We start from the raw sequence: 12,500 nt of genomic DNA on the forward strand, positions 1-12,500 counted from the left end.
CCTTTTTTTTTTTAAAAAAAAAAGCAGGATCGGTCGGTGTGACTCTCTTAACCGCTCTTCTGTGTCCTGACTCTGTGGTCTGATTGGTTGGTTTTTGCAGACAGACAGGTAGACAGAGCCGGCCCATCGGTGGGGGACGGTGGGCAGGTAGGTGGGGTTTTTTTTTTTTTTTTTTTTTTTTTAACGCCGATCGGTTTCGGTAGCTTGGCATGGAAGCGCTCCCGCATGGCATGGCGCCCAGTGGCCACACCCACCCCCCCCCCCCCCCGTCCTAACACCTCCCACCTCTAACCGGACAGACCCACCGAGCTTCTGTGTGTCCGCCTGCACAGCCATGCACATGACGCCGCTGTGGACTGGGCTGTTTGTGTGGCCGAATGCTGCTGGTGTGTGGACCCGACCTCACCTGACCTCACCTGACCTCACCTGACCTCACCTGACCTCACCTGACCCGACCTGACCTCACCTGACCTCACTCAATCTGGGAACCCATCGGCGGGCCAATATTTTGGGGGTTTCCGGTGTAGCCAGCGACATCCGGGCCAAGACTTCCTCTTCCGTGCGCCGGTCATTGTTTACAGTCCGATTAGCAGCGGTGGAAAGTTTTATTATTTATTTATTTATTTGTTTATTTGATAGGGACAGAGCCCGTTAATGAACATCAGCATAAAAATACAAGATGTAAACGCGCCGGAGTTAGCAAAAATGCTAATTTACATCCGTAGTCCCTAGGCAGGTAGCAAAAACAGAAACATTACAAGTGACAAAATACAAATATAAGTAACTAAGTACATTTACTCCCATTTTATGCTACTTTGTACTTATACTCCAATACATTTTAGAGGGAAATATTGTACTTTTTACTCCATTACATTTATTTCACAGCTATAGTTACTAGTTACTTTTCAGATCAATATTTTATATTTAAAATATTTGATCATCTTTATAAAATAACTATAAAATAGCATTGTTATAGGTTAGCCGAAATGTCGTCCGGACCTAAAACACCTACAAAAAGTATCGATGTTTGTGTATTGTGTGGAGAAACGTTCGACTCTCTCAACTCCGACTCCATTCTCACGTCTCAAGTTGCTAATCGGTCTGTAAACAACGGCCGGAGCACGGAAGAGGAAGTCTTGGTCCGGATGTCCTCTGGCTACACTGGAAACCCCCAAATATTGGCCGCCGCCCCCAGAGACTAATCGCCGTCAGACCGATAGACGATGGGTTCAGAGATTGGACCTCACCTCACCTGACCTCACCTGACCTCACCTCACCTCACCTGACCTGACCTGACCCGACCTCAGCCTCTGCACTAAACTATTAAAGTCACAATGAAATGAAAAATCACTTGCTGGATAAATCTCCTTATCACAGCGTTACACCTGTTTGACAATAAATGCCAAGAAATGTACAAGAGTTTTGTTTCTTGTATTTTTCAAAATCAAAATCCCATTACTTTTACTTGCTGGAAAGTAGTATTTTAGTGGTTGCGTCATGGCGTACATAAATATTCCAATCTTAGATTATTTTGAACAGTTCTTTCATATGTTTTTTTGGTGCAGCGGTGCATTTTTGGGTGTTCACCCCCGGAAACCCTGTTTCCTTTTCCTGAGACATGAGATGGTCGTGTCTCGGTGGCTAATTTTATTTCATTTTGAATAATTGGGAATCTGTGAAGCCTCAGAATTACACACACAGCATTTTTCCAACACTTTTCAACACTTTTCAATACACTTTTCAACACCTCCCCATGTTACGTCCCGCCCCCAACATCCTGTTCCAACCAGAAACACATCGAATTACAGCATCAAGATGCCGGGGAAAGGCCGTTTCCTTGTGACTTTAAAGAGTGTGAGTGGGTGTGTGTGTGTGTGTGAGAGAGAGAGAGAGAGACAGAGAGAGTGGATTGTGTGAGAGAGAGTGGATGTGTGAGAGAGATGGATGTGTGAGAGAGAGTGGGTGTGTGTGTGTGTGTGAGAGAGAGAGAGAGAGAGAGAGAGAGAGAGAGAGAGAGAAAGAGTGGATGTGTGAGAGTGGGTGTGTGTGAGAGAGAGTGGATGTGTGAGAGAGAGAGGGAGTGGATGTGTGTGAGTGAGAGAGAGTGGATGTGTGTGTGTGTGTGAGAGAGAGTGGATGTGTGTTGAGTGAGAGAGAGTGGATGTGTGTGTGTGTGTGAGAGAGAGTGGATGTGTGTGTGTGAGAGAGAGAGAGAGAGTGGATGTGAGAGAGAGTGGATGTGAGAGAGAGTGGATGTGTGAGAGCGAGAGAGAGAGTGGATGTGTAAGAGAGTGAGTGGATGTGTGTGAGAGAGAGAGAGTGGATGTGTAAGAGAGTGAGTGGATGTGTGTGAGAGAGAGAGAGAGAGAAGAGAGAGTGGATGTGTAAGAGAGTGAGTGGATGTGTGAGAGAGAGAGAGAGAGTGGATGTGTAAGAGAGTGAGTGATGTGTGAGAGAGAGAGAGAGAGAGAGAGAGAGAGAGAGGTTGTTCCTCCCTTCTCGCTCACTGCTGCTGCTCTGTGGCTCTGTGGTGACCCACCCAGACTGCTAACACAGTGAGAAACCTGTCGACTGTCCCGCCTCTGACACTCTCTGCTCTGCTCTGCCCCTTCCTCCCCCCTCCCCTCTGCAGGACGACTGAAGCTGACCGCCTGAGCCCCCCCCCCCCCCGCAGCACAGACGTGAACCGCTGGAGCGAAGGTGTGGAACGCCGCCGGGGGGGGGTGGGGGTGTCAGCCAGCACCCCCCCCCCCCCCCACCCCCCGAGGATAAACGTCCTCTCCTCCTTCACCCTCCTCAGCTGCTGCTGGACCAGAGCAGGGACGACGTGTGTGTGTGTGTGTGTGTGTGAGAGCAAGGAGTGATGGGAGCTTTTTACATACAGGACAGAGCAAACTGCTGGCTGGACCGTCCTCCTCCTCCTCCTCCTCCTCCTCTTCTTCACCTTTTAAAAGCTGAAGACCGGACAGCGGAAAGGAAACTTTAAATGGACTGAGACTCTAGTAAACGACCACTGAAGCTCTCCTCACTGCCCCAAAAAAATGCCCCCCCCCCCTCCTCCTCCTCCTCTCCCTGGACTGTGACCCTCATGGTCATTGGATAAACTCTCTCCCCCCCCCCGCCCATGTGACCCAACACCACTAGTACAGTACTAACTTCTCTTTCTAAAAAAAAAATCCCCCCCAGAACAGTATATACTTTCCAATCACAGTATTTTTTTTTTTTTTTTTTTTTTTTTTTTTTTTCTTGTTAAAGTTGCACTTTAATCTTTTTAGATCGTTTTCTAACATGCAATTCGAGATACGGTTGATTTTATAATATGCATAATACGGTATATATATATATATTTATGTGTTTGACATGCTTTAATCCTCATTTTGTTTTGGGTTTTTTTTTTTTTTTTCTTCTCACGGAGGCTGTCTCTTTGGGTTTTGTTTTGGGTTTTTTTTTTCCCTCGCCAGCCTTCCTTTTTTTTTTTTTTTTTTTTATCCAATCAGGGTACTCCACCGATAACCAAGCTGGGGCGTTTTCTGTCCAATAGGGACACGAGCAATATGTGAACGAAGAGGGGGGGGGGGGAAGCTACTTAAATGTTTTTTTTTTTTTTTTGAAGATTTAGCATTTCTCAAAAGGCAAACGTGGGAAGCATGTGGACATCGTCACATGACCCTCTCCTCCTCCTCCTCCTCCTCCTCCTCCTCCTCCTCCTCCTGTCTTCACAGTCACACGCCGACCTTTTTTGACCTCAAGACAGAACAAAAACAACCACGTAGCCGTTAACCTGGTGCTCGAGCTGTGAGGTGACACAGGGAGGGACGATGTTGTAAATAGGAATGCTTTAGGATATTTCTAACCTCACGTTTCCCTCCGATCAGTGCGTGAGGTTAACGGTAAACCCGTCTGCTTGCTTTGTCTTTTGTCGTCGTAGATTTCTACAGTCTTGTTTTTTTTTTTTTTGTATACCCTTTTTAAAATAAACACTCCAAAACCAAAAAAAAAACAAAAAAAAACGGATACAGATTGTTCCATGTTAAACCTGGTAAAGAATCTTAGGAGAAATAAAAAAAAAAAAAAAAAAAAAATCTGGACTGGGCATCGTTTTTGAATTTTGTCTCCCGGAATCTCAGTGTCTCAATGCTTTGCAGTGTGTTTTGTAGCTTCTTCTGCTCCACCAGTGGTGTTGCCAGGTCTGTGTGACAAAACCAGCACAAGTGGCCAAGCAAAACCAGTCCCAAAAACCAGAACTCGAAATACGCCTCTGCCATACCTCTGCTTTTAAAGTCCGACAGCATTGCTATCATTGCCAAATGTATTGTGATATCTACAAAGGAACACCGTAAATGTGTAGTGTGCCAGCATTAAAAGCAGTTTTCCCCTAAACAGTTCTTTCACCCAGGTCCTAAAATGGCCTTGTGTAATTAGATGCAGTATATTATCATAAATAAAATACAGCTCTGTGGTGTAGACCAGTGGTTCTCAACCTTTTTGTAGATAAGATTTAGTTGTGTGCTGTCTGTGTGTGTGTGTGTGTGTACGTGCTGATCTGGAGTCAGTTTGGTAGGATTTGGTCATAAATAAATTATTTCATTTAAAATCTGGATTTTTATTTATAGATCTTATTCATGTAATTTGCATGCAAAATAGGTCTACCCAACCGGCGGACAACAAAATTAGGGGGAAAACCACAGACCTGGCAACCCTGTGCTCCACTACTGGCTGTTGGTTTCATTGAAGAAATGTGGCAGCTAAAAAAAAAAGAATGTAATTTGAAGCTAGTACATAATTTTGTTGTAAATATTGCAGCAAAATAGACCTTGATTGAGAGTTATAGTGGATTCAAAGGTTTTTCCATCAACAAATCCTGTACAACCTGTCAAGAATCTGTATGGCAATACCAGTAACTGATACTCAGAAATCCAGAATTGGGGCTTTAAAGGAGTCGAATTATTAAAATCAGGGTTCCCACACTCCTGGAAAACCCGGAAAAGTCATGGGATTTAAAAAAAAATGTATTTTCCAGGCCTGGAGAAGTTATGAAAAACTATAAAAGGGACAAGTTTTGGGGTTAAAGACGTGAAATTTTATGTTACAAAATGTCACAAAAAGCTGTAACAGCCTAGACCTCCCTGTTGGAGAAAAATATTGTTGGTTGCTGACTGTTTTTTTTGTTGTTGACAGAGTTGAAATAATATAATCCTTAATCTTAAAGTGAAAAACAAACTAAATGCTTAAAGTTAGTGTAGTTGACGGTTACTTTTTAATTCAGCCTCATTAGAATTTGGTCATGAATATTTGAAAAAGAGTCATGGAGAAGTCATGGAAAAGTTTTGGAATCAGGTGAAACGGTGTGGGAACCCTGGCATTTGTTACTGCCATCTGCTGGTGGAAAGAGGAATCTCAGTTAATCACAGCAAGTCCAACGTGAAGAGTCAAGAGTTCATGATTTTACTACTTTTTATTTAAAAAAAAACATTGGTCTTCAGTTGAACAGTACATTTAAAAGAGTGCATCTAAATCTCTGTCAAGTAGAGAGTAGAAAAGGATTGTGGAACCATTTAAATACCATCAGAAAAAATCCATCACAGTGTCTCCGATCCTCTCGGCGTCTCTGTGCAATCACGACATGTGAACTAAGTGTTTTTGAGAGGAGAGCGGTTTTTACTAGGGCCTTCCGCATGCTGGGTTTAGAAACCACCTGACTACACCGTCCCAAGGCACGACGTGTTGGAACATCACAGAAATCTGCTCCACCAGGCCCAGCATGCAGAAGGCCTTGGAGGAAAGGACAGTCGAGTCCCTCTGCCTCAGCGGGCCGAGTCCTTCAGCGGCATCTGGACGGACTGATCCGGTCCGTCCCGATGCGGGTTAAGTGACTGCCGACTCGGGCGCTAGAGCCGTAAAAAAACAACCCCTTCTGGCGGTCCGGGTCCGGGTCCGGGTCCGGGTCCCGGTCCGGGTCCCGGGTCCCCGTCAGTCGAGCGGAGCCATGAGCAGCTGCAGCTCTTTGAAGGCGCTGCCGTGCCGACCCACCTGGTCCGCCTTGTTCTTCACCAGGTTGCTCAGGTTCTTCAGCTGCTTGTAGCAGGTCTTGCATTTCTGGTGTCTGGAATCACAGAAAAACAGATCATTGTGGAGAGGGAAAAACCTTCAGTTGGGGTTGAGTTGGGGTTGGGGTGGGGTTGGGGCAGATGTCCTCAGGTCCTCAGCCACAGTTCTCAAATACCGTTATCCGATAATTCAAACAAGTGCAGTAGAGTTCACTATGATAACAGAGAACAGATAGAGGTAAACCGAGCTGGACCATGGTGCGACTGATGTGGTTTCTGTTGTGCATCTTTTTATATTCTTTAATACGCTCCACCTTTTGTGAAGCTTAATAACAGGTACCTCCTTCCATAATTCCCCTAACTTTTCCTTCACCTTAATACACAACATTGTGACCTCAAATACTGATTAAAAATAATGGAGTCCATGTGACTTCAAACATTTAATAAAAAAAGAATCTAATTTAATCTAGAGATATGTACACAATCCTTTCAATAAATCAATGTCATTTCATTTATGAACACTGACATCATATGCGTATTTGCTGTAATCATCAACATCCCTGTATACTGGATATCATACTGATTAAACATTCATACGGGCCTTCAGGTGAGTCAAAATCTCCCACAATCATCAGTTCACTTTCCAATTAAATGACTTGGGCTTAGGGCTGGGCAATATATGGATATTATATGGATATCGTGATATGAGACTAGATATCGTCTTAGATTTTGGATATGGTAATATGGTGATATGGCATAAGTGTCTTTTCCTGGTTTTAAAGGCTGCATTACAGTACAGTGATGTCATTTTCTGAACTTACCAGACTGTTCTAGCTGTTCTATTATTTGCCTTTACCCACTTAGTCATTATATCCACATTACTGATGATTATTTATCAAAAATCGCATTGTGTAAATATTTCGTGAAAGCACCAATAGTCATCCCTACAATATTGTCGCAATATCGATATCGAGGTATTTGGTCAAAAAATATCGTTAGAGCTGCAACGATTAATCGATTAGTTGTCAACTATTAAATTAATCGGCAACTATTTTGATAATCGATTAATCGGTTTGAGTCATTTTTTAAGAAAAATACGTCAAATTCTCTGATTCCAGCTTCTTAAATATGAATATTTCCTGGTTTCTTTCCTCCTCTATGACAGTAAACTGAATATCTTTGGGTTGTGGACAAAACAAGACATTTGAGGACGTCATCTTGGGCTTTGGGAAACACTGATCCACATTTTTCACCATTTTCTGACATTTTATAGACCAAACAACTAATCGATTAATCGAGAAAATAATCGACAGGTTAATCGACAATGAAAATAATCGTTAGTTGCAGCCCTAAATATCGTGATATTTGATTTTGTCCATATCGCCCAGCCCTACTTGGGCTGCGTCTAAAGAGTGACAAATGGTGACTCTGCTAAAAAAAAAAAAAAATGGTATGAAATTATTCTAGTCATCGGAACGTTTTTAATACTTTCTCAAAACGCGATGTCACCCGTTTTCCTACATAACCCGATGAAGGTCCTCACCGCTCTTCTCGGGTGATGTCCACGCCGACGGATGGCGGCGCCGTGAGCGTGTCCGAAATGATCGGCCAGAAGCGCTTCAGGATCAGCCTCAGAGACGTGCAGCCCGTCTGCACGTAGCTGACAACACACACACACACACACAGAGAGAGAGAGAGAGAGAGAGAGACATCAGGATCAGGTCAGCTCTGCAGTGACAGAAGCACAGCGATTCAGTTTAGGAGGAAATCCGAAAAAATGAAACATTCGCGTTCTCTAACGGCTGTATGAATCCTCCATAATCCTTTGCATTTTATACATTATCTCTATTTTATAGCTAGCTAACGAGGCTAACCAGTTTTGGTTCAAGTCAGCTGAGTCACATCAGAATGGTTACTGAGGCGTTTTTTTTTATAGTCTTAAAACGTTTTTTTTTGCAAGATTTAAAAAAAAAAAAAAAAAAAAAAAAAAAAAAACTGAAGAAAGCCAGAAACATCATCAAGTAGCTCTCTGGTAAAACAAGAATTATCATAACAGCCAATTCCATTTTTGCTGAGACTTCATATCCATCATCATGTGAGCGAGGCAGAGGCGCACACACACACACACGCACACACACACACACACACACGCACACACACACACACTCCTTCAGTTCCACTTCAGCATCACTGAGGCCAGATAGAAGATTTTCATCGAGAGACAAATCTGTGTCTCGGTCCTGTTGAGTGAAGGAGGCAGCGGCGTTTTCTTGACAGATCCTCTCGTGGGCAGACGATGATGATGTCATAACCCTGCGCCCCCGAGTCCACTCACCTCTCGTATTTGCTCTGCAGCAGCTCTTCTATCTGAGGGAGTATGGATGTACACAGATCCAGCTTCCACAGCGACCTGGGACAAGATGAGAAAATACCACTTGGATTAATGTGTGTGTGTACGTGTGTGTGTGTGTGTGTGTGTGTGTGTGTGTGTGTGTGTGTGTGTGTGTTGCCCACTCACGGTTTCAGGTTGACAATGTTGAGAATGTCCACGACAATTGACAGGTCACTCATGGAAACCGCAGTGTCCAGAGAGTTCTGGAGAGAGGAAGCAAAGGAGTCACTATAACAGGGCCGGGGGGGGCGATAACTCAATATTATCGTGATGATATGAAGATATTTTGATATCGTGACACACATTTCTGCTGTCTGAATTGATGATGACAAGCAAATTTTACTTCAAAACTCTCATAAAATGAGGTATGGTAGGAATATTATTTGAATATTTCTGTTTTGTTTGACACCACACCTAACATCACTATTCGGTTCAATGAGATGAACATTAATTTGATTATTTAACGTGATTCTGCATACATGAACCATATCGTGATATATATTGGTATCGAGAAAAATCCTTATGATTATCATGATATTGATTTCAACCATAATTGCCCAGCCCTACGCTATAATAATCCCTCAAAAACACTTTACTGTCACATCCATGGCTTTTTATTTTCTGGTGGAACTGGTGGAAATTAGGGCTGAACAATTAATCAAAGTTTTATCGAAATCACAATATGGCCTACTGCAATTTTCAAATCGCAGGAGGCGCAATATTTGTTAAATATTTGTGAAATATTATAATAATACATTATAACTTTTTTTTTTTTGGGGGGGGGGATTTATTCTTTCATATAAATGTAAGATAAATTTAAGTTAATTAGTTAATAAAATTTTCTTTTCTTGGTCTTTTGTAAAGAGTCTGGTGTTTGTTATTCATGTTTTTGTCTGTACTGTGTTAAAAATGTGAAAACTTGAATAAAATATAAATCATAAAAAAAAAAAAATATTTGTGAAATGTGTGTCAAAATAGCATTTTAAATGAAATATTTGTGGTGCTGCAGAGATGTCCTGGCCTACACATCATATTCTACAGACTTAAGAAAACGTCTTTGTTTGGTACAGATCCCCGCGAAAAAAACAAAAAAAACAAAAAAAAAATCACACCATAATCATTTGAATACGTTTTTTGCAATGAAAATGAGAATAACGATGTAAAAATGATCATTCCCTCTAATATCGCGAATCATATCGCGATCGCAATATCAGTCAAAAATAATCGCAATTTTTTTTTTTTTCAAAATCGTTCAGCCCTAAGTGTGAAATGTGAAGCGGCGGGCAGACAGAGGTAAACGGCGGTTTTCTGTCGGAGTGTGTGTGTGCGTGTGTTCTGTGTGTGTGTGTGTGTGTGTGTGTGTGTGTGTGTGTGTGTGTGTGTGTGTGTGTGTGTGTCTCTCTCTCACCTTGACGTCCCCGCTGCCCCACACGGCCCGCACCGTCTCCAGGTTCTTGTGCCGGCTGCTCAGCATCACACACATGGTGTCGTGGCCCTTCTTGATCTGGGACAGGGCCTCCTCGTCGCCCAGCGCCCCGCCGCGGCCGTGGGGGGGGGGCGCCGCCTGGAGGAAGACACGGCTTTAGCTTTAGCTCCTGTGTGTGTGTGTGTGTGTGTGTGTGTGTGTGTGTTTGTGTGTGTGTGTGCGTTTCATACTCACAGGCAGGAAATCGGCCACGTTGAGTCCTATCGGCTCGTTCCTGGTGGAGAGGATGACACTGGGAGGCGGCGGCTTGGCCTTGGCCTGGGCTGCCGGGCGGGGGGGGGCGGGGGCGGGGGCGGGGGGGGGGGCGGCTGGGCGGGCCGGGGGGGCGGCGGCGGCGGGCGGGGCGCGGAGGAAACCACGGTGGGCTCCACCCTCTGGACGGGAGTGGACGAGGCCAGCGGGGGGTTCTTCAACACGGCCGGCTTCTCACACACACACACACACACACACACACACTTCTGTCAGCGCTACTGTTAACACACACAGCCAGCCACACAGCCAGAGACTTGGTGAAAAAAAAAAAGCACAGCCTCCACCGACCTGCTGCTTGTCGGGAACAGGAGTCATGAGATCCTTCACCTGGCTGGCTCTCACCACAAAGCTCTCTGCAGGGAAGAGAGAGAGAGGGAGAGAGGGAGAGAGGGAGAGAGAGAGGGAGAGAGAGGGAGAGAGAGAGCAGGAGGTGAAACACAGTCTTCACTTCACAACACGTTGCTGTACGAGCGGGCCTCTTGTCTCTGGTTGAAGTGCCGAGGGAGACTCACCGTCCTCCGGCGGGGCGGGGAACGGCTCGGCCATCTTGGGAGGGGTGCGAGCTGGAGAGGGGGGGGGAGGGGGGGAGAGGGGGGAGAGAGTCAGCGACGGGCCAAAGGCTTTATCAGAAACTACAACTAAGACGAAAACTAGTGACAAAAACAATGTCTTAAACTGACATGAAAACAAAAACGACACAAAAAAATTAAATTTTAAAAACGAACTTGTTTCCTTGTAAACTAAACTGAAAGAAAAAATATAGGTGAAAAGTTTTTCTGTTCTTTATGTGCGGGGTAAAAAGAGATTTTTTTTTGCGATTTTTACTGAACACTAATTGAAAAATTCATGTAAAAAAATAATTCACAAACAATTCACCTGATTCAGAAATTCATCAGTATACCCTTTAAAAAAAAAAAAAATACAACTGCAACTGAAAATTTTGTAAAAAACAAAACTAAAATTTGTTCAAAAATAAAATGAAACTAAAACTAGCAAACCGAACCTAAACTGGAATTGAAATAAAAAAAAAAATAAAAAAAAAAAAACCAATGAAAAATCCCAAACTATACTATAACTCTAGCTGTGGCTCTCGCGGGTCCTGAGGTGATGTCATACTGGCGGTCCACCTACAGATGGCGTTCTTTGGCTGGAAGATCTCCTTGTAGTCCTCGGCGTTGCGGATCTCGGCGGTGGACTCCCTCTCGTCCCTCTCGTCCTCGCTGCTGGGACTCCGCCTCTCGCCCTCGGGACTCCGCCTCTCGGCCTCCGAGCTCCGCTTCACCCTAGTGGGGGAGGGGGGGGACAAAACAAAACGTCTCGGTCAGGCGGTGAGATGCTTCACTCTGCGGTTCCTCTCTCTCTCTCTCATATTCACATGAAATTGGTGACACCTGACTGAATGTTCTAGGTCTCTTCGTTCTCTTAAAACCGTTTCGATCTAAAGGGCTTCTGCTCAGATGCTTGAAATGAGTTTCTTAGACCGGTGGTTCTCAAAGCGGGGTCCGGGGACCCCCGGGGGTCCTTGAGGGGGTTCCAGGGGGTCCTTGAGGGGGTTCCAGGGGGTCCCCAGCAAAAAGGGGACTTTCACTATAATTCCATCCATAAGTAACACAGTGACAGAATGTATGACTATTTTGGTCATGGGTTTCATACACTTTCAGTAATAAAACATCTCAAAGCAAAAATCTTATCAAATGGGGGTCCGTGGTCTAATTTGTGTCAGTTTAGGGGTCCTTGACGTGAAAAACTTTGAGAACCACTGTGTTAGACAAATGTAAATAGTGAAGTTGATTCTATGTATGAATTTCTTTGCCTGTCCATCAAGGCAAAGGGCGGGGGGGATGCTTTAAAGAATCTAAAATATAAGACAGTTTTGGTGTCTTCACTGTTATTCTAAAATAAAGAAAAATGTGGTGTGTGTCCAAAGCTTTTGACTGGTAGTGTATGTTTGTATGTAAAAATGCTATAAGATATTATTTGCTAACATTATTGTCTTCTCCATAGTAGAGATGAGCTAGGGAGCCGGAGAGCTGAGATCACATTCAAATAAAACTGATTATTAACTAATATCACAAGATATGGTCATGTTTGTGTTGTAAACAATGAATGTTCCTATATGTATGGAATATGGTAAAGTCTATATGGTCACTATCATGAACGTGTTGTGGGCAGGGTCTAGGCCTGTGCCGATATGAAAATTTCATAGCACGATTATCTTGACCAAAATTATCTCCATATACAATATTATCCCGATAATTATTAAAAAGGTGCAAAATGTTACAGCAGTACTGTAATATGCTTCACTTACTTAAAAACTAATTTA

At 43.8% G+C, this 12,500-nt stretch overlaps 1 protein-coding gene across 1 annotated transcript in view; it reads right to left on the reverse strand.

Annotated features, from left to right (window-relative positions):
• Positions 1–5,436: 5,436 nt before the first annotated feature.
• katnb1 (katanin p80 (WD repeat containing) subunit B 1) overlaps positions 5,437–12,500 on the reverse strand; it is a 23,296-nt gene continuing 16,232 nt past the window's right edge. Inside the window, 10 exon segments of the mRNA XM_071545087.1 lie at positions 5,437–6,103; positions 7,591–7,707; positions 8,383–8,457; positions 8,566–8,642; positions 9,848–10,003; positions 10,100–10,260; positions 10,263–10,347; positions 10,466–10,530; positions 10,690–10,740; positions 11,309–11,460. Coding sequence (XP_071401188.1) covers positions 5,971–6,103; positions 7,591–7,707; positions 8,383–8,457; positions 8,566–8,642; positions 9,848–10,003; positions 10,100–10,260; positions 10,263–10,347; positions 10,466–10,530; positions 10,690–10,740; positions 11,309–11,460 — 1,072 coding nt within the window. The 3' untranslated portion in view covers positions 5,437–5,970.

The sequence above is a fragment of the Centroberyx affinis genome, unplaced genomic scaffold (genome assembly GCF_046629955.1).
Source record: "Centroberyx affinis isolate AG114_WGS23_722 - 3 ecotype Tasmania unplaced genomic scaffold, CSIRO-AGI_Caff_v1 ptg004767l_1, whole genome shotgun sequence".
NCBI classification, from domain to species: Eukaryota; Metazoa; Chordata; class Actinopteri; order Beryciformes; family Berycidae; genus Centroberyx; species Centroberyx affinis.